The 22,220-nt window shown below is 46.7% G+C and overlaps 2 protein-coding genes across 7 annotated transcripts in view; one reads left to right on the forward strand and one right to left on the reverse strand.

Moving 5' to 3' along the window:
* Nucleotides 1–437: 437 nt before the first annotated feature.
* WDR87 (WD repeat domain 87) lies at nt 438–15,874 on the reverse strand. The gene is made up of 4 exons (XM_082367248.1): nt 14,678–15,874; nt 11,427–14,305; nt 10,685–10,956; nt 438–10,289 (listed from the first exon to the last, which is right to left on the reverse strand). Exons 1-4 carry the CDS (start codon nt 14,759–14,761, stop codon nt 4,789–4,791), a joined length of 8,736 nt encoding a protein of 2,911 aa, XP_082223374.1. The 5' UTR covers nt 14,762–15,874; the 3' UTR covers nt 438–4,788.
* A 5,004-nt stretch (nt 15,875–20,878) lies between these two features.
* The window catches only part of SIPA1L3 (signal induced proliferation associated 1 like 3), a 238,199-nt gene continuing 236,857 nt past the window's right edge, over nt 20,879–22,220 (forward strand). For 2 of the 6 annotated variants that reach the window (XM_082367253.1, XM_082367254.1), the window contains exon 1: nt 20,888–21,495. The gene's annotated coding sequence lies outside the window, so the exon portion shown is untranslated. Of the gene's footprint in view, nt 21,496–22,220 lie in introns of all 6 variants that reach the window. The other 4 variants (XM_082367251.1, XM_082367249.1, XM_082367255.1 and 1 more) reach the window with 3 other exon arrangements.

The following is a 22,220-nucleotide window of genomic DNA, read 5'->3' on the forward strand; positions in this document are numbered from 1 at the left end:
GGAAGTGGCAGGTGGATGTCAGCTCTCAGGAAATCCTGGGAGAGAGGGAGCTTTCCCAGCAGGCCCCACGTGGTCACTTATCTCCCTAAGTAGCCCAACTGGACCCTGGCCCGAACCTCAAATCATTCTTAACGCTTCCCAGCAAACACTCTGTTTTTTGTTTTTCTAAGTCTATTCACTTCCATACACAACTTTTCAAACACATACTCCCATTCTCTTTCCCTCTACTAACAAACCCTGCTTTTCACTTCACTGAGAAAATGGAAGTTAGAAGAGAATCTACACACTCACCAACCTACCTACCAATCTACATCTTTGCCCATGTATGTACGATCCTTTCACTCTCATCCCACAGCTGAACTAACTATATTTTTATCTAACTCTAGTCCCTCCACTTGGGCACTAGATCTCACCCTCTTTTGTTTATCAAGTTCTTTTTTTTTTTTTTGGCTGTGTGGCTTGCGGGATCTTGGTTCCTCCACCAAGGATTGAACCGCGGCCAGCAATGCAAGCGCGAGTCCTAACCACTGGACAGCCAGGGAATTCCCTATTTATCAAGTTCTTGACTCCAGCAATCCCCTCACCTTGAAAACAACGCTCACACAGCTTTTATTTATTTCCCTTCTCTCATCAACTACTGTCCCATTTCTAACAAAACTCCTAGAAAATATTTCCTGCTTCCAATTTCTTTTCTTGCGTTCTCTTTTGAAAGCAGTCTAATCAGACTTTTGCACCCATCACTTTTCCAAAACTGCTCTGGTCAGGGTTACTAATAATCTTCATCTTGCTGAATCTAATGGTTGACTTTCAATTATTTTCTGCTTGACCTGTTAGCAGCACTTGACACAATTGATCATTCCCTCCTCCTTGGCACGCTTTCTTCACTTAGTTTCTGTGACACCATAGGTTTCTTGATTTTCCTTCTACCCATTAGTGCTCCTCAGTTTCCTATGCTGACCTCTCCCTGACCTCTTAATGTTAGAGCTTCTCATGCTACAATCCTTGCTCCTCTTTCTTATCCACATCCACTCCCTTGGTCATCTCATCCAGTCTCTTGGCTTTAAGTATCATGTATATACCAGTGATTGCCAAATTTATGACTCCAGTATGAACCTGTCTCCTGAACTCCAGACTTATATATCCAATTGCCTACTAGACATCTTCTCTTAAATGTTTAATAGGCACCTCAATCTCAATTTGTCCAAAACTGATCTCATGAATGCCTAATCTTCCTCCTAGTACCAACTCCCTTGTTAATCTTCCCCAACTAACTTGATGGTGCCTCCAGCTTTCCACCTGGTCAAGCCAAAAACCTTGGAGTCATCTTTGACTCCTTTCTGTCACATTCACATCCAATCTATCAGCAAACCCCGATGGCTCTACCTCCAAATAGGTCCAGAACTGCCCAATACTCCTCACTTCTACTGCCTCTGTTCTCCTCTCCTCTGTTCAAGTCCACTACCTTCTTTCCTCTGAATTATTGTAGTAACCTCCTCATTCATCTCCCTGCTTGCATTCCTGCCCCCAATCTCTGACTCCCTTACCACAGTCTATTCTCCACACAGCCATCAGGGTGCTTTTTGAATATGTAAATTAGGATTTTTTTGGCCAAGCTGCACCAGGCTTGTGGGGTGTTAGTTCCCCGACCAGGGATCAAACCCACGCCCTCAGCAGTGAAAGTGCAGAGTCCTAACCACTGGACCGCCAGGGAATTCCCTGTAAATTAGATTTTTATCACTCATCTGCTCAGAACCCTCCTATGGTTTCCATCAAATGCAGAGTAAAAGCCAAAGGCCTTAAAATGGCCCCAAAGCCATTATAAGATATAAGAAAAATCTATATGGTACCCTAGAACTGAGAGAGAGTACCCAGAGAAGAACAAACTTGGAAGGATGCTCCCTCTCCAAGGCGGTGGGTGGGGGAATACCTAGCACATACGAACAATTCTTTTTATCTGATTTCAGGAGTTTCATACCCTTGAAGCACATCCAGATCTCATTTAGCAAAACTCTGCTCAATCAGAAAACTACATGGGAGAAATCTACAGGATAATTGATTCAGTGTCTTCAACAAAGACACTGAATGAAAAAACTGTGAAAAACTGGAGAGAGGGGAGTATAAATATTTAAGATTAAAATAGTCTTAGGGGGACTTCCCTAGCGGTCCAGTGGTTAAGACTCCAAACTTCCACTGCAGGGGGTGTGGGTTCGATCCCTGGTCAGGGAATTAAGATCCCACATGCCGCACGGTGCATCCAAAAAGAAAAAAAAAGAAAAAAAGTCTTAGGAAGCATAACAATAAAATCCAGTGTGTAGACCTTGTTTGAATTCTGTCAAACAAATTAAGCATAAAAGGACATTTTTGGGGACAACCAGGAAAATCTGCATAGAGCATTGGATAATATTAAGGAATTATTATTAATTTTGTTAGATGTGAAAATTATTATATAAGAAAATGTTATTTTTTAGAGATGAGTATCAAAGTATTTAGGGTTGGAATATCATGATGTCTGGGATTTATTTTAAAATACTTCAACAAAGGAAAAATTAGATGAAGCAATTTTTTAAAATTAAATTTATTTATTTATTTTTGGCTGCGTTGGGTCTTTGTTGCTGCGCGCGGGCTTTCCCTAGTTGCGGCGAGCGGGGTCTGCTCTTCGTTGCGGTGCGCAGGCTTCTCATTGCGGTGGCTTCTCTTGTTGCGGAGCATGAGCTCTAGGCGCATGGGCTTCAGTAGTTGTGGCATGTGGGCTCAGTAGTTGTGGCACGCGGGCTCTAGAGAGCAGGCTCAGTAGTTGTGGTGCACGGGCTTAGTTGCTCCGCGGCATGTGGGATCTTCCCAGACCAGGGATGGAACCCCTGTCCCCTGCATTGGCAGGTGGATCCTTAACCACTGCGCCACCAGGGAAGTCCCAGATGAAGCAATTTTTGCAAGATGTTTACAATTAAATGAAGGGGTGATGGGGATCTGGGGGTTCATTATAATACTCTCTTCTACTTTAGTGATTGAAATTTTTCATAATAAAGAGAAAATACAAACAAGCCCTAGTCTCTGCAATTCTGGCAAAGGCAAAAGAATATCTAGGTTGTTGTAGCCGGTACCAAGGTTTTGAGGCTCCCTGAAGAGCCATCCATAGACTTCCTGACCCTGGGACAACAGTTAAGACTATTTTTTGTCACTGTGTTTTGTTTGTTTGTTTGTTGACCAGAGGACCCACTGATACCCTGCAAAATGAATTTGTTAGGTATTACTATTCCCTTTCTGGATCTTTCAAGGAATTTGTCCTTTTCATCTGTGTTGTCAAAATTATGGCCCTAGATTTGTTCATATTAGTCTTCATCCTTTTAATGTCTGTAGGGTCTGTAGTGATCTCCCCTCTGCCATGCCTTATATTTGTAATATGTTCATTATCCTCTTTTTGACACAGACAAGTAAACAGAGGCCAAAAAGGAGAAATGATTCAGGTCAAGACTGCAGAGCCAGCTGGACCATCCTTACTTCTGCTGCCTTGCCTGGCTGCTGGGTCAGTCATCCTTTTTGAGGCTCCCTGTCCCCAGCCCACAGCTTTCATATACTCCATGTGGCCTGATATGTAGTCTGACATGGAAGAGCCCAACTACACACTCAGGGCTCTCATTACCCTTGGCCTTCAAGGTGAATCCAACTTCTCAAAATGTTATCTTGCTCTCTATTCCTGGCTTTCCCACAAAAGCAAACTCAGGTGGAGGGAGTAGAATAATAAAGGAGAGGTTGGGATGGAGGGTGGCAAATGGCATAGATGGGCTACTTGCTAAAATCTGTTGGCTCAGCTTACCTGGAAAGAGGCAGTTTTGAAGTCTCTATAGTGGGGAGGGGAGATCGGGGAGGAACAGCATTACTGGCAGTGACAACTTCCCCCACTTTACTACCTCTTTCCCTTTAACTGTTGTCTCCTATATTGCTAGAGGGAACGATCATAAGTCCCTAGATAGTTGGGGGCCTATTTGAGTTTACACCTAATCTTTCAAATTCTCATTCTATCATCCTACCCAAAACCCATGTCCAGGTTGGCAAAGGAAGTGGAAGATATAGGCTTCCCTCCTTTTCTTCCTGCTTTAACCTCAAATGGCCTCATCTCTTAATGCCATCCAGTAATGAGGTCACCAGGTGGTACTAGCTAGAACTTGTTGAAGTTTTTCCTGTTCTCTGAGGATCTCCTCAACACCCACCATACCTGCTGTTCGGTACTCAAGTCATCAGCATGCAGAACTATGGTCAGGGAAAGAGTCTGCCTCCACTGTGTACCCCCAAAAACCAAGGGGCAAAATACTGGGTCTTCTGATTCTAAAATCCATTTTATTTCCATTATATCAAGGCCTCTTATATTAATGCCAAAAGTACATTTTTGTGCCAGGTGCTTTCCTTCCGTTGGTCTTTAGGGGAGAATGGTGAGGGGCAAGGAAGGAAGAGGACAAGGACAGACTCTTCTGCCTGAATGCCTCCAGAGGGTGAGTGAGCACCACTGGCTTTGGGGAAGTCTTCCCACTCTCAAGAGTATGTGAGTATCTGGTCTCCCTGGCTACCTTTCTGGAGAAGCAACATTTGAGGAAAAGGGAAACATCACAGTGTTTGTTATAAATGAGAATCTCCTCTTTATTCCACATATAAAAGCTGGTTTCTGGAACTGGATAGGGAAAGAACTTTGGCATGGCTGTACCTCTGTGTGGGCCCTAGGGATAAAGGTCTAGATTCTGGTGACAAGGCCTTTCTCCAGGTGGGAATGAAAAGTCCTGCCCCTTCAGTCCCAAATTAGGGGGTAGGAGCAACGATGTAGGGCAATTCCTTGGTGAGGTGTAAATCAGCTTGCGGCAGGCTCTTCCAGGCAAGTTCTAGGATCCCATACTGGGCAATGCCCATAGGGAGCATGGTACGTACATTGTTCTTCCCTGGGAGGGGAACCACCTCCTGGAACTCCAGAGGACCTTTAGGGGTGTGAGAGCCACCACAGAACAGGTGGTAGAACAACCGCTCCCCAGGAACTAGCTCCATGGCCTTTAGGGCCTCTTTGTAAATGATCTCTTGGGATTGGGGTTCCCCTCTCAGTAACAGTTCCTGTAGTAGCCTCTGGATTTGGGGGGACTTAAGTTGGTACAGGTCCATGAGATGGTAGAACTGTTCCATCCAAGCAGCACTGTCTTTTGCGTATCGCTCCTGCAACATCCGCAAAACATGGTACAATGCCACAAATGTCTCCCATAGAGGCACCTTGTCCTTTTTTTTAGAGGTGGGCTGTGCCTTCTTTTCCAACTTGGGCAATTTGGCAAATCTGCCCTTATCCTTAAAAGCCCAGAAGTCCTTTTGAAACATCAGTGCTAGGGTTTGTTTTTCCACAGGGTCAAGGGCACCTGTGAAAATGTCTCTTGGTGGAGGATAATGGTGTTGCATCTCCATCTCCTTGCGAGCAGTGGATATCTGCTCTGCCCGCACACTCCTGTAAGGCTCTCCTAGAAGATGCCAGTTTATAGCCTTCAGGTCTGGAATCATTTTGGTAGCTAATGGGGACTTTGGTGTGGAGACAGCCAAAGGTTTTAGCCAGCTTTCCTTTTCCTTTCCTTTTATAGGAGGGATCACTTTCAAGTATTTTGGACCCATGGGCTCCTTACTGGGTTTTGAAATACTTGTGCTTCGTGATTCCAGGTTCTGCTTGTGACGGTACACAATGGCTTCAAGTTTGGCCAGATGCATCCACTCTAAGTTTTCCTTTGCAGTGAGGTCTTTGAGAAGCTGGCACAATCTGTGGAAACTATCCCTGGAAAGCTGTTCTCCTGCCTCCATCTGTTCTAGGACATGGTGGATCCACTCTACATCTGAGAGGCTGACGTCTGCATATATTTCCTCAGCCAGGATTTTGGACACAGGTAATTGTACCTCAGTCTGTCCCTTCAGAGATGGATGACGCTGCAGAAGCCACTGCCACTTGGCCCCTAGTTGTTTGCCTTGGAGTTTATGAGTTTCCATGGTCTTCTTCAATATGTGGGATAAATATGGGGTCTTTAAGTCAGGCTCTTGGGACTCCAAAACTGTATCCAAAACTTGTAGAGGTTTGGGCTTATATTTCTTCAACAGTTCTTCTTGTTTATCCATAAACCCTGTCCCTGGGAATACCCTGGACGTCTCAAGTACTGTGGCCTTATCTTCCCAGGATATTTGTTTCGTTGACCCTGGCACTGGTATCTTCTCTTCCCTCCCCAGAGCTTCTGAGATCAGTTGCTTGGAAGGGCTTTTCAGAACTTCAAGTTTTATAGCACTGCCTTTGACCTCGGGGATTCTTTTCTCAATAGAAGGGACTGCTTCTCTTCCTTTTAAGTCCTTTTTTCTTTCTCCTGGTAACTTAAATAGTTTTTCTTTTTTAAAGATCTCTTTCTTCTTGTCTACCTCTTCTTCCAATGAGCTTCTCTCCTCTTCCTCCCCCTCTCTCTCACTCAAACGTTCCATCTCTTCCTCACTCATGCTTTCCTCCTTCTCAAACACTTCCTCCTCCTCCTCTTCCTCCTCCTGCACCTTCTTCTCCTTTTTCTTTTTTTTCTTCTCCTTCCCTTCCTCTTCCTCCTCCTCCTCCTCTTCCATTTCCTCTTCCTCCTCCTCCTCCTCTTCTTCCTCCTCCTCAGACAAACTCTCTCGCTCTATTTCATCTAACAAGCTTTCCATTTCTTCAGAAAAGCTCTCTTCACTTTTCACCTCATCCTCTTGACTGAGAAACTCTTCCTGTTGCAAATCAACTCTCTTTAGCGTTTTTCTCTTTCTTGACCTTTGTTTAAGGAATGGCTTTGCCTCTTCTTCCTCCGTTATTTCATCCTCCTCTTCTTCCTGTATGACTTCTCTCTGTTGCCTGGCCAATCTGCTTTCTTCCTCAGTCATCTTTTTCTCTTTCTTTATCAATCTTCTCATTTCCTTGGCCAGTTTTCTCTGCCTCTTAGCCAGTTTCTTCTCATCTGTGGCAATTTCTGGTTGTTCCTCAGAAAGATCCCACTCCTTGGCATCAAGTTCGTTCTGTACCTTGTTCAATTCCTTTTCCTTAGTAAAGAATGACCTCTTTAACTTTGTCATCTCTATTTCTTGCTGGGTTAGTTTCCTTTCTTTTTTGATAAGGCCTTGAAGTCTCTTTAAGATTTTGCTGCTTACTTTTAATGGTTCCTTGGAAATGCCCTTGCTTTCTTTAGCCAACTTCCTTATTAATTTGGCTAGCTTCCTTTCTTCCTGGGCACATACTCTCCCTCCTCTAGTAAACTCCAGTTTTCCTTTGGTAATGTCTGTTTGCTCTGTGGCCAGTATCCTATCTTCATAGACCAGTATCTTTTCCTCTAGTGACAATTTCCTCTTAATTAGTTCTAGTTCATCCTTAGTTGGTCTTCCCTGTCTTGAAGTTTCTTGAGTCTCTTTTTTAAAGACAGTTTCCTTTCCCTCAGCCAGTCTCACCTTCTCCCAGGCCAGTTTCTTTATTTCCATGCCCAATGCCTTTTCTTCCTTAGTAATAGACCAGTCACCTCTGAGCTGTTTCAGTCCTTGGAATATCATCCTCTTTTCCATAGCTAATTTCATTTTGTCCTGGGCTATTTGGTGCTGTTTCTCAGCCAGGCTTTCCTCTAATTGGGTCAGTTTTTCCTCTATAGCAGCCAATTTCTCCTTCCTCTGGAAAAGTTTCTCCTTTTCCTCCATCAGCTTCTTCTCTATCTGAACCAGTCTCTTCTTGTACATGTCCAGGTTCTCCTTTCCTTGGTCTGATTTCTTTCTCTTCTGGGTGAGGCTTTCTTTGAGCTGGATTAAGTTTTCTTTCCTCTGAGCCAGTTTCACCTTCTCCTGAGCCACAGTCTTCTGCCTCCAGGCTAGTATCTCCTTGGTTTGGGGGAGTTCTTCCTTATTCTGGACCAATTTATTCCTTTCCTGGGCCAGCTTTTGCTTATTCTTTATCAGTTGCTCCCTTTTCTGGACAAGTCTTGCCTCCTCCCCAGGCAGTGTTTCCATGTCCTGGGTCAGTTTCTTCTCATCCTGGATCAGTAGCTCTTCTTCTTGGGCCAATTTCTGCTTATTCTCCATCAGTTGCTCCCTTTTCTGGCCAAATCTTTCGTCTTCTTCAGGAAATTTTACATTGTCCTGGGCCAGTTTCTTCTCTTCCTGGATCAGCAGCTCTTCTTCCTGGGCCAACTTTTGCTTATTCTCCATCAATTGCTCCCTTTTCTGGACAAGTCTTTCCTTTTCCTCAGCCAGTTTTCCCTTGTCCTGGACCAGTTTCTCCTCTTCCTGGATCAGCAGTTCTTCTTCCTGGACCACTTCTTTCTCTTCCACATTCAGTTTCTCCTCTTGAGAGGCCAGTGTCATCTCCTCCTGATCCAGTCTCTCCTCTTCATTGACCAGTTCCTCCTCTTCCTGATTCAGTTCCTCCTCTTCCCATGCCAGCTCCTCCAATTCCTGGGTTAGTTCCTTTTCTTGCCATGCTAGGTCTTGCTCCTTCTGGGCCAGTTTTTCCAATTTCTGGACCAATATCTTTTTTACCTCAGCTAGCTTCCCTCCTTTCTTTGCTACTTTCTCTTCTTCTTGAGCCAGTTTCTCCAATTTCATGGCCAGTTTCTTCCTTCGCTGGGCCAATTTCTCTGCTTCCTGGGTTAGCATCTCCTCTCTTTGGGCTAGTTTTTCCTCATTCTGGATAAACTTCCTCTCTGCCTGGACCATTTTCCTGTCCTTCTGGGCCAGTTTCTCATAGTCTCTGGCCATTTTTCTCTCTTCCTGAGCCAGTTTTCTCTCTTCCCGTGCTAGCTTCTCTACTTCTTGTGCCAGCTTCCTCTTTTCTTGGGCTCGTTTTATTTCAACTTGGGCCCGTTTCCTCTCAACCTGTGCCTGTTTATATTCTTGGTGGATCTGTCTCTGCTCTTCTGTCATCAGCTCTTCTCCTTCTTCTCCTTCTCCTTCCCACTCCTGAGACAATTCTTCCTCCAGGGTCACTTCCTCCTCATCCTCCAACAATTGCTCCCTGGCCCTGGCTGACATCTTTTCCCAGATCTGTGACCATTCATCCCATGTCTGCTTCCTCTTGTCCCTCTCCAGCTCTTCCTCATCTGGGAACAGCTTTTCTTCCTCTTCATGGAGCTTCTCCTCTTCCTGAAGATGCCTGCTTTCCCAGGCTTTCTTCCATTCATCCCAGGATATCCTCGTCTCACTGTAGTCCTGTTTCCACTGATCCCAGGACTTCTTCCACTCCTGCCAAGACAGCTTTGTCTCTCCCTTAACTGGTCTTCCTTCTTGCTCAACCACTTTCTCCTCTAATTTGGTCTTTTCCCCCACTTCCTGACTCACGTCCCTCTCCTCTTCTTTGGTTTTTTTCCTCTCTTTTTTATCCTCTTTTATTTCCTGCTGGACTGCTTTCCCCTCCTGCTTAGAAGGCTTTTTAGAGGGTTTCTTCTCTTCTTTCTTTGATATTCGTTTTCCCTTGGTTACATCTGGTTCTAAAAAAGCAACTTTCTCTTTCTTGCCTTTTTTGGGAATCACCTGGGTTTCCCACAAGTCCTGCACATCCCTTTCTTTCTTTCCCTCTTGCTCCTCTTTTTTCTCCTCTTCCTTGTCTCTGATCACCATGTCCTCTCTAATTGCTCCTCCCTGAGGAAAAACTGGTTTCTCCTCTGGCCAGGCTACATCCCAGTCAAGGTCCTCAAGCAGTTCCTTACTTTCTTTCTTCAACAGGGGACAGATCTCCTGAAAGAGCTCCCAGCTGGGCCGTCGATCTGCCAGCACCTCCTGAGCCATGGTCACTAGCTCAGTGTTTAGAGCTTCTGACATTTTTGTCTGGGAACCAGATATCCTCAGGGTCATAAGACGACATAGATCGTCCCGCCATGATGAGCCATCTCCAGGGGTAGTACTGTGGCCAGGAGCTCCAGAGGCACCCCGCCCTCTGACTTTCACCAGCTTCACAACTGATTCTCTCCTTATAGGATATGGAGGGTCCTCAACTGTAACTTCAGCGTCTATTGTCTTCCTCTTGCGCCTCTTTATGGGTTTCTGAAGTGTTGCTTTCCTGCCTCTTTTGTCACGTATCTTCCTCAGCATCTTCAGGGTCAATGCAACATGATCCTTTGAGGCATCTACCCCTGGAGGCTCTTGTTCATCATCTTTTGAAATCTTTAGTATACTGGAGGTTGAAGACCTACACTCCTCCCCCTCAGTTGGTGCAGCTTCACTCTGATCACCTTCACCCTGTAAGGGACCTGGCTCTGTGCCAGTCTCTTTCATCTTCTTGAGGCTCCGCAAAAATTTTCGGGCTATAGGGAGAATCAGGAGATGTAGATAAGGGAAGCATGGGAGGCTTAAATGAAGCCCTTCCCAAAATCTGGTATGAGCTAAGAGGAACTGCCATAACAGATGTAGCAACAGAGGGGGCTGAGGCCTTTTTTTAAAAAAAAAAGGCATTCTCCTTGCTTTATTCCCAGTGCCTTCCCTCCTCCCTCCCCCCCACCCCCCACCTCTGTCAAGTCTTACAGAGATAGGTTTTGGAGTCTCTCTGAATTTGGGTGGATTCTTCCTAGGAAGGTTCTTTTCTGTGAAAGGATCTTTCCACTTATCTCTGTTCCTATCTGATACCTCTTGACCCACGTTAGCCTTAACTACTCTGCCTCTTGGGGACCCTGAGGCATTAACCAGATCACCCCATACATACTATGCTTTCTGCCTCCTACTCGGCCCCGTCTTTGGCCTTTGCTGGGCTTGTAGGCAACTTCAGGTTCTTCAGGAGCTGTATCAAGTTGGTTGGAAAGGGCGGTAAGTTCAGAAGCCCCTGAGACATCTAAAGAAAAAGTAGGCTTTTCATCACCCAGTGATAAGATCAGGTTTTCATTCAATCGCTGCTCCACTTGGGAATGAAGGATTTGGAGATCTGTGGCCCGCATTCCCAGCAGCTGGTCCAGGGTTTCTTCCCCAATCATTTCCTGCCTATGAAAGTCAAAGGAGAGGAAGGACCATGCTGAATCAGGGACAAGAGGGAGAATGAGAAGGAAAGAACTGCTATGTAACAGGCAGGGGACTTGACAACATGACCAACAGAGACAGCGTATGTAGAGGTAAAGAGTGGCGAAGAAGAAAGAAAAAGTCTAGGAAGCCAAGATGGTCATGCATGGCGTGACCTGTATGGGGCCTTCAAGGGTAGGAGAAGAGGGTGAAAAGGGGCACTTGAAGAGGTAGGGGACAAACAGGAATAGGAGAAGAAATGGAGAAAGGAGTGAGCAGTTAGGGGATCATCAGGATAGTCTAGGAATGGAAAAAGACTATGAACAAGGATAAAGGACAGGAAGAGCTAATGAACAGAGATGAAGAGACAGTGAAGACAGAGAAGGGAAAAATGGGAAAGGGGAAGAAGAAAATCAAAAGCTAGTAAAGAACTGAGGAAGGCACAAAGAACTTACTGCATCTCCCGGAAAGTATCTTGGTTCTGGATCAAGTTTAAGAGTGAGGTCTTAGAGTGGATTCCAGTCTCAGCCATGAGGCTCAGGGCCTTATTCCTCACTCTTTCATCTTTGTCCATTAGTCTTTGGGCCAGAGGCACGGCAAAGAGATGCGTAATCATTCCTAGACGCTTCAGCCCTTCACAGGCTAGCTCTCGGATCAGTGGATTGTAATTGGTTGTATCATCCAACAGACGATGGGCTGTTTCAGTGCGCAGGAGTGGAGACACCTGGTAAGAGGCAAAGATTTGCCCTAGTGCACCAATACAGCACTGGTACTTCAGTGGAGAAGCATGGATCATAATACTGAGAATTGTCTCTATCAGGCTATTGATAGCTACTTCACTCATCTTTCTTCCCAGCCAACTGCAGTTTGCTGAGTCTGTAAGCACACTGTAAGTTATATCCTTTGACGTTCTTATTTCAAGGAAGTCTTCATCCTCCTTTTCACGTGCATATTCTCCTACATCACTTATAGCTCTTGCCCTACCGTGCCAGAAGAAGAATTGTTGAGACTTGTCCCATTCCAGTTCCCGCATGGGTGAGTGCAGGTTGCACTGTAGGTATATCGGGCTGCCCTGTGGCCAAAGACGGGCACGAATCACTGAGTTAGGGATGTAGCAATCAGGAGCCAAGAGCCATTTCTGCCCGTGACCAAAGTAGTATCGCAGTATCTGGTAAGGGTTGAGTCCATCCCAGGTAGTCAGCTGTAGCTGGGGAGGAAGCACATAATGGGAATGAGGAGGTTTTTTCACCTGCGTCCAATCAGCTTCCTTATACAAGGAATCGTGTCTGAAGGAAGACAGTAACACAGGGCTCCCTTGCTCATCTTCTTCTATGACGTGTGGCACATTATGATCAAAGGCGATGGCCCGATTATTGACAAGTTTCTCCAGACCCACTAATTGCTGTTGCCCTTGTCCAAAGTAGATATACTTGGGCACAAACATGGTCTCAAAGGAGAAGAAGAAGCTTGGTATGAAAGGCTTAGGAACTTCTAGCACTTCATCTGTCATACCCATAAGGGAAAGGTGAGCCAGCAGGGCTGAGGGAAGCAGTTTTAAACAGGACACCAGATAAAGACTCTGGTTGAAAGTGACAAGCAGGTCACCCCGGTCATTTGCAAAGCAGAGTGGGCCAAAGTGCAATGATGAGTCCAGCATGGCTATGAGTCTACCATGGAAGTTCCAGATCCGGACAGAGCCATCACTGCCACCCGTGACAAAAAGACTCAAGGACAGACAGACATCAAAAGATGTGATGGTACACTGGTGCAGAGGCAATGTCTCTATGAACGTTGAGCCTTCCTGTGACCCAGAGGACAGAAAGTCATGGAACTTCCAGAGACGCAGGCAGTTAGTCTCCGTGATGGCACCCACAGACTTGGGCAAGAGTATCAAGTGTGTTAGCTGACAGCTGCTGAGAATGCTGGCGAGGGGCTGCAGCTGCACTCTCACCCCTTCAAGCACAGCTTCTGATAGGTGTACATAGTCATCCATTCCATAGGAACAGAGCAAAGAGTTTTCTCGGCAACCAGGAAGCCCTCCAGGCAGTGTAGAGAGTGCTAATACAGCCCCAAAGTGCATGAATTTCTCTATTTGGGCACAGCTGTGCTGGGAAAGCACTCTGATCACACCACTCTGGTGTCCAGAGAACATTAGTCCTTCTAGACCCCGACCCAGGTGGAAATGCCCATAAGCCAGGCATTGTACCAAGTCCTGAGAATCTGGTGAGGTGCATATAAGATACTTGGCTGGGCAAGGGCAGCGGGTTGTGTCAAATACCAGCACATCTGAGCTGCCTGTTGCTACAAAGAGCTCCTCTTTATCTGGGTCATAGGCCCAATCCACAGCCTTGTCCAGGATTGAGAAGGGCCAGGTGACAACCAGAAGATTCCCTGTTAGTGGGGACACAAAGCGCAACAAGCCATCCTCAGTAGTGCACAGGATCCGGAACCAGTTATTGCCACAGCGGACCCGACGTATCTGCTGGGGAGCAGAGCCACAGACATTGAAGAGGTTATAGAAGCAGGGCAGACTGCGCAAGGAGAATGAATGGGTAGTCTGGCAGAAGAAAGTAGTGCTATCAATAAACTGGAGTTGATACAGTTCCTCGCCAAGTTCTAGCTGCCGCAGCAGACTCCCTGAAGTCAGGTTCCACTCCTTGATTAAGCCTTCTTGGCCGGCTGTTAGCAGGGTGTGGGCTTCTGGCCGGCTGCGGATACATATCACCGATGAGAAATGGGCCTTGAAACTGTGGAGTGCGTGGCCCTGATTGAGGCTCCACACTTGGATTTCCCCAGTCTTGTTTCCAGCATAGAGAAAGCCCTGCTCAAAACAGGTGAAGCAGCAGGTGACTGAGGAGCCACTGGTGGTGGAAGGGAACCCCTTCACCTCTGCCAGCCGGCCGTGGCCCTGGCGCTCAAGGACCCTCACCACAGTCTCACACAGGGCTACAAGGGAGCCATTGGGGCCATTCAACATGATGTTGTGGACAAGCTCATCACCAGGCATGGAAACCACGTGGGCTATTTGGAGACCCTTGCCACTCCGCTCCATGATCCAGGTGACCACTGCCCCCAGGATTCCCGACAGAAGCATCTTCATTTCTGGGTCATAGCAGAGGCAGTTGATGTTAAAGCGGCAGGGCACTATACTCAGGGGTTTGAATGACTGAAAGTGGTCCCCAAAGAGCCGCAGGAGCAGGTCACCACAGTAGACCACGAGGATATGAAAGGAACCTGTGTGAACCATGGACTGGATGGGCGGCAGTCGTTCGGTCATGGAGAATGTTCTCTTCTCCACCATGTCCTCAGTTTTCTTCTTCATCCATACCACAGCCTAGAAGAGAAAAAGATGGGAACTGCCTAGAAAAGATAGTAGAAGAAGAAAGGGCAGAATATTCAGCTATTTTTCTCTTGCTAAGGAGAGAAACTGGAAGACTCTAGAGTGATTTTACCCCCTGGTTTTGGGAGTTGGAAATATTGTAGAAGCAGGAAACCTAGGACTCTTTCCCTAACCTTGGCCTACTTTACGAGAACTATAAAATCTGTCCAACACAGAGACTGTAATAGGAGAAAGGATGAATGGGGAATCCTGGATCCAGGTCACTTTCATTCAAGGGGTATATCTTCCTGGGTTAATCTAGGGTCAGAACTTACATGGGCATGGCCCCTGTAGAATGGGCTAAGAAGAAAGGCTGGGTAGTTTTACCTGTGTTTCTTTTGTGCTTGTTGTCACCCACGAGAGGGAAGCAAAGAAGTGGGCATCACTGAAGTAATAGCATATAAGTGGCATATTTTGAGGATGGCGAGACTCTTTGAACAGGATCTGGGACCGGTCACTCAACACAACCACATCAGTCTTTGGGTCATCTAAAGTTTGCTGGGGAGAGGCATGGCATAACTAAGAGACCAGGAACACATGCACTAAATATATTCTCATGCAAGTCACAATTGAAGCAGTTCTCAAAGTTACGCCTCAGCCCCAAGGATCACTCCTGTGACTCCCACACATGAACAATTTATCACCTGTGGGACACTACACTTCACAAGCATGTAACAAAACCCCCAACACAAAAGCGAACCAAACCGCTATAGGGCCTATATGGGCAAATTTTGTGGTGTGAGCACAGGGGAAAACTGATGTTCTTCCCAACATGTCCTCTAACATTCTCCCTCCTATCTAAAAGGTACATATGCCATAAAAGACACATTTAACAGATTACAAAGGCAAGTGCACTGCCATATGCCCACATGTAAAGTAACACAGTATCCCAAAAGTCAGTGCAGCTTTATTAAAGCCTAAAACTGCACTAAGTAAGACTTTTAGGACACCCTATCTGGCATTTAAGTTTGACAGAGGAAGATTTTTTATGTGTGTATATATATATATATATATATACACACACATACACACACATATATACACATTTTTTATATATACATTATATATATATACACACACACATATATATACACACATTATATATATATATAGACACACACATACTATATATATATGTGTGTGTGTGTGTGTGTGTGTATTATCCCACTGTGATAGAGCATGTGCTATGAAACATGCACCTGGGATCCTTTTACACAGAGCCAGCCATGGCAAAACTGAGGTTGGCAGATGTTCTCTCTGCTGCCTTCTCCATTGTCTTTTAGAAAAATCTCTCTTCCCAGAGGGTTGGTTCTTCTGAAATGCTTCAAAGTGTTAACCTCTCACCATCAAAATGTCCTTGCAAGAGGTCTCTAGACTCATTTGGAAGTTGATGGCCCACTTTCTACTAAGGGGACAGTTGTCTTTATCATCTACCCTGCCTGCTTCCTGCGTAGAGGATCTATGCTCCTCTGAAGTGCTCATAACTCTTAAGATAGATAGAGGCCAATAACATGTTTATGTTCTACATATACATTACCTTGCTTTTATGTATTATGTCATTTATACGGTATTTAAAATCCTTCCACAGGGGAATGAGTCTGGGGGAAGTCATCACCTTGATTATCCCCTGGTCCTCCTCAGGATCGTTGTTTAAAAACCTGTAGGAATACGAAAGAGGCCAGCTTAGCCACTGATACTTTTTGAGGAGCTAGAAATCAGAAGGCAAGATCCATGAACTCATGTTTATTGGACACTTTTTGAATGTCAGGAACTATGCATAAGATACCTTCTCATTTAATCCTCACTGCAGCCCAGTGAGGTAGGTATTACCTCATTTGAGAAAACTGAGGCTTGGAGAGGGTAATAATAAAGGAGTTGGAGGTTGAATCTTAGCATTGGCTATCATCCAATAGGATATTATGGGGGAGGGAAGCAGAGAAACCTAAGAGGGGCTGGAAAGGAATACTGTCACAGGCAAATAATTGTTCTTTGCTGGTGATGGGCTCTCAAGAGATCTTTTTGCAAGAACTAGTAGTTCCCAAAGTGTGGACCCTGGACCTCCTGCACCGGGATTCCTGGGGGAGAGGTACATCTTAAAATGCAGATCCTTAGGTACTGAAGCAGAACCATTGTGGTGGGCCCCTGAGTCCTTCACTTGTAACAAGCTCCCTAGGTGATTCCGTGGACATTGAAGTCTGACTGCTGAAACAGGAAATCGAGATAAAGGGTGCCCAGGACAAAGAGTCAGCTCCATGTAGCCCAGCTGGAGAAAGGATCCAGCCGTTCGGCCTTGCAGGCTTTCCCAGGCTTGTGGAATCAAGTAGCTCTCTTGCATGTGACACATCTGCTATTCATCCTCCTCCTCCCCATTCCCTTCTCTTTGGCCTTCATGGGGACAAACCTCTACTTTTCTTAGTTGGATGGTGAATAAATCCTACTTTTAACAAGTTCCCTCTGTCAGGGGGTCTGTCATTACTGATCTGACGATGGGCTTGTTTTCCTCATGTGTAAAATGAAAATGCCAGATCCTTGCAACTTCACAGGATTGTTGCAAGGATCAACTAAGATAATTCCTGTGAATACTTTTTAAAGTATACTCTGAAGCAACAAACAATTATGATTGCTGTTTTCAGGCTGGTTTGGTTCTCAGAGAAGTACTAGTTATTTCCTTCCAACCTATACTTCGTACTTTTCAGTTGCTCTGGAAACATTACAGCTAAATTTAATAGTCTGGCCAGCAGAGGGCAGTGGAAGCCATCCTTGTGCCTGCCAGATGAAGGAAAACTGATGGACTTTCAGTTTAAAGAAGTGGTCCCCAAAGCGCGATCTTCAGGACACCAGCATCAGCACCACCCGGGAACTTGTTAGAAATGCAAATTATCAGGCCCCACCCTAGACCTACTAAATCGGAAACTCCGAGCGTAGGGCCCCAAAATCCGAGTTTTAACAAGCTCTCCAGCTGGTCTTAAAGTCTGAGAAACAACTGGTTTGGAGAGCTGTTGGAGTTCCAGATCATTTGGCCTGGGCCTCCTGAGGCAAGGTCAGCAGAACCCACCCTCTGGCATGGCTAAGCCTAGGCCCTGTGTTGCCACAGAGACCTGATGGCTGGATCTGCGGGGGGAAGCAACAGGCAAAACTTATCATCATCTCATGTGTGGGGTGGTTTAGTGCCCACAAAAAAAAGCTTTCACAGGAACTTCCCTGGCGGTCCAGTGGTTAAGACTCTGCGCTTCCACTGTAGGGGGAGCGGGTTGGATCTGTGGTCAGGGAACTAAGATCCCACATGCCTCACAGTGCGGCCAAAAAAAAAAAGCTTTCACATCAATCACTTCATTAGTTCTTGAAAGAATTCTGAGAGGCAGACACCATCGTCTCCGTCTCCATTGTACATATAAGGAATGTGAATTCAGAGAGGAAAAGGGATGTGTTCAAAGCTACACAGGGCAGATTCAAGACTAAGATCCAACTCACAGTTCAAGATTCTTCTATCGTTTGAGAGAAGTAAAAGGTTCTCCCAGCTAACGCTAAGTGAGCTCTCTTCCCCACAAACCCACTAATGGGAACTGGGGACTGGCTTTCAGACATTAGCATCCCCTATGTCTTTCCACTCTCCCCAAGGCTGCATGCTGCCCTCCTGCCATATCTTTTTCCATTCTATTCCCCTGTAACCCTGCACTTGCTGTTCTTTTGGACCACCTTTCAGGAGCCACTGTGATCTGCTGAAATGGATCGGTGGATGGCCCTATGGGCCAGGGCCCCACAGCTCAGATTTACCCAACCAGCTCCTTCTTGGGGCCCCAGAGCTGCTGAGAGAGTAGTCATTTGTAGTCAACAAATTTGCAGTCATTGCCATCAGTTTCCATTTTTCCTAATTATCTCCTCTGGGTCCAACTTCTCTCGACCAGCCTATAAAAAGCAAGCGGTTGGAACCCTTTGGGGGCATATTCTTTGGAGGTTAAGTGAGAAGGAAGGCCTTCAACCCCCATACCTATGTTTGTTGTTGTTGCCACTCTCTCCCATCCCATATACCAGTTTCCTTAGAGGAAACCTCTCCTAAAATGCCCCACATTTGATTCCCTAATCCCATTACCTGTCCTTACAAGCAAGTCCAGAGAGAGCACCAAATGCCTTAATCCCAATGGTCTTGACTTTTTAATATCTTGATAACCCAAAGATGATCTAAAGGGCGAATTCAAGTCCTGCAGCCAACTTAGAGGAGTCAGAATTTGGGGGCTGAGATATGGTATCTGACTGTAGCTGACTATAGAGACAAACCAGGTCTATGATTGGGCATTGATGCTGGCACCACATCCTTTTTCTTAGCTGCTGTCCATTCCAAGGTACTGTGTCGGTGGTGGTGGGATGGAAAGCCAGCATCCCATGAGCCCTGCCTTTGTAATACAGAGAATTGGCTCTAGGGGGTACTGCACTCCATGACACTATCGGGCCCCTGTTAAAGAAGGAAAAGAACAAAGTATTGTGAGTACATATAACAAGGAGACCTGACCACCCAAAAGAAGAGTGATGTGTGCTCCACACTTTGAGCTAAAGCCCTGCATGGATCCTACAGCCTTGCAGGTGGCTCTCACGTTTGGGGACAACGATGCAGAAAGCCCAGCTGGCATCAGTTGACTGTAAAGTCAGAGGGACTGTAAAGCCCCGAGGGCAATCTTGGCTTACTCTTTTTGAATTACTGATAAGGAGCCCAAGTCTGTCCCCAGGCCTGGGACTGCTACTCTGGCCTTATAAGTGACTTCACAGCTAGGGCTGGGACTGGAATGCACTTATCTTTACAGAAAGAAACAATTTTCCAGGCTGACAAACATATATTACTAGGGTGGGCTAGTTTCTATTGCGTGAAGAATTATCCAGCATGGGAGTAGTGATAGCATCCAGAACTGATTAAGGTTGTAAAGTGGTAGCCAGGCGTTTTACATACATTGTTTCATTTAATTGTTATACAATGATTCTATGACTTAGCTATCATCCTCCATTAATTAAACAACTTTTAAAAATGGACATGGTAAAAATATTCAAAACATACCAAGGAACATATACTGAAGAGAAAGTCACCTGTTCTGTTTCCCCTTCAGAAAGGTAACCCTGGTTGTGTCTTTCTACAGGTGTTCTGTACACACACAAGCATGCATGTAAAAAATATTATTTTTCTTATACAAATGGTAGTATGCTATATACACTTTTCTCACTTGATAATCTTAAAGATTAACTCATATTAAAACATACAGCTCTGTCTCATTTTTCAACAGTTGTCAGCTGCAGTGTATTCCACTGCGTGGCTGAACTACCATTTATTTATTTAAACTTCTATTAATGGAAGTTGGGCAGTTTCCAACCTTTTGCTATAACCCATGCCACAAATGAATATCTTTGTTAATGCCTCAGAGTTTTAATTAACTTAAATTTTAAAATTGAAGCAATGTAAATCTTTTATTCATTAAGCATAACTTATTTTAGATATACTGGCTTAAATAAATTATTAAAATTAATTTCACCTGTTTCTTTTTAATGTAAATTTTAAAATTGCATATTTGGCTTGCATTATATTTCTATTAGATCGTACTGCTTTAAATTATCACCGTCTGGTGGTGGTGTGGACTTCGCTCCTTGAGAGTAGGAACCCAATCTATCTTGATTTCTCCCGTGTCCTCATAATCACCCAACCTGGCATGAAGTAGGTGCTTAATACGTTTTTGTTGAATGAATGAGCAAATGAATGACCCTCTGCCCTCTCTCAGGAAGAAGAAATATATGCTTCCCAGCTCAAGTCTTACTGAGCATCTTCTTGGAAGGAAGATGAAGTGCGAAGGGTATTGACTGGGTTTTCTTGACCAGTGAACCTTGCAATTCTAGCCAGTTCCCTCGGTAACCCCTAGTGGAGTAGGAGTGGCAACATCCATTTTTTGAAAAAAAGGGGTCGGATCCTTGATTATGCCAGCAGGTGGACTAAATTTGAACAAAATTTTCCAGGCCGTAAGTACTCAACAAACACTGGTTACCCTAAGAATGTGCGATAAACGAATGAATGGTAGGTAACCGGGCCTCCAGGGCAACCCCCTGGGTGATGGTCATGAGGCTCCCGTCGAAGGCAGAGCTCCGGAGCCGCCTAGTACGGAGAGAGGCGACCAGACCCGAAACCCAACACATTCGGTCGTCCCGGCTCTCCGGCCGGAGGGAAGAAGGGCGTGTCCGCCTCTTCAAGACCGGGGCCGCGCCTGTTACCTGCGACGACTGCACTCCCGACTAGGGACGGGCACGGCGTGTGTGGCGGCACTCAGAAGCTATGTGAAGAATCAGACCTAGAATAGGAGGGCCTGAGGAGAGACCTTGGGGATGCTGCGAGAGGACTCTACCAACAGGACGGTTAGCTCCCCAGCCCCGTGCCCGGCAGACTGACCGAGGCGAGGGGAGTGAGCGCGCGTGCGCACTAGCGCGCGCCCGGCAGGAAAAAGCCCAGCGCGAGACCCCGCGCGCGCGCGCGCGCGCGTTCGAAAGGAAAAAAAAAGTCCTCCCCGCGGGAGCCCGCGGCAATTTAGGCCGGAGTTGGCCGGCGAGCGCGCGTGCGCGAGCGCGCATAGACGCCCTTCTCCAAGGCTCCCCTCGGTTGGGGGTCTAGCGCGCTGCTCCGCTATTCCCGCCTCTCCCGAGGCTCGCGCCCTCGGGGTAAGTATCTCGCGCTTTGCGGAGAGGGAGGAAGAGCGTCCACTGAAGGAAGGGAGGAGGCGGACAGGGCTTGGAAAAAGGGAAAAACCGCCCTCGCCGAGCGAGGAGCGCGGTCAACGGGCTGGAGTCTGCAGAAGGCACGCCTCCATCCCTCACGCCCCTCGGGGCTGCGGAAGTACTCTGGAGACTCCAGAGGCACTGAGGCGACAGGTGGACTACCATTCCCAGAAGGCGGCGCGGCCCCGCGCCTACAGCTCCCGGCAGCACCTGCGCACCAGGCCTTTTTCAGCTTGCTGCCGCCTAGGGCGAAACTACAGTTCCCAGGAGGCGTCGCGCGAAGCGGCTTGGAAGTGGGCAGCCTGGAAGTCACTCGGGCCACAAGAGCTGGCGGCGTCTCCAGCAAGCGGCGCGGATCTGGATACCGTGGTCGTGGGGCCCGCTGGGCGGGCAGCCGGGACGCCCAGGTATGTGGCTTCGGGTGCAGGGTCGGCCTCGCGCAAGGGTTGTGGGGAATCGGTGTCCCCTCGGACCCCGAGGGTCAGCGCGGGCGGGCGACTGGGCGGACGGCCGGGTGTGGGCACCGGTTGTTGGGGGCGGCGGCGGCGGCGGCGGGACTCTAGCCCTCCGGACCTGGCCGGTCTCTTGCCCGCATGCTTCAACTTTCCAGACGAGCTACCTGGCGCTGTTGCCGAAGAGCGTGGCATGGGAGTCGGGTAGCAGTGAGTTCGGGTCCTGGCTCTGCCACTCGGGAGGTGCGATATAGGGAAACCGCGCCGAACCTCAGTTTCCCCTTTCAGTCTAACCGGGGAAGAATAGTGTCTGTCTTTTGTTGGGAATTCTGTTGAAATGTTGAGATCTGGTGAATAAAGTATTTGGCACATAGAAGGCACTTATTACGTGTTTGCGTTATTGTTAGCTCCCGAGAAATTGGGTGAAGGTATTATCGACCGAATGTGGTAAGTTGAGGGTGAGCCGAGTCCATAGTTGGCCCTCAATGCAGGGTGGCTGCTGTTAACTGAAATTATTTTGTTTAAGAGCTTTGGTTTGGGAGGCAGAGCCAAGTTCAACCATTAGGTTCTACCATTTACTAGCTGTGTGACCTTGAGCGACAGACTTCACTGCTCTATGCCTTCGTTTCTCTGTCTATAAAATGGGATTTTAATAGTAGCCACCTCGTAGAGTCGTTTTG

Source organism: Balaenoptera borealis (genome assembly GCF_965194805.1).
Source record: "Balaenoptera borealis genome assembly, chromosome: 19".
Classification (NCBI taxonomy): domain Eukaryota; kingdom Metazoa; phylum Chordata; class Mammalia; order Artiodactyla; family Balaenopteridae; genus Balaenoptera; species Balaenoptera borealis.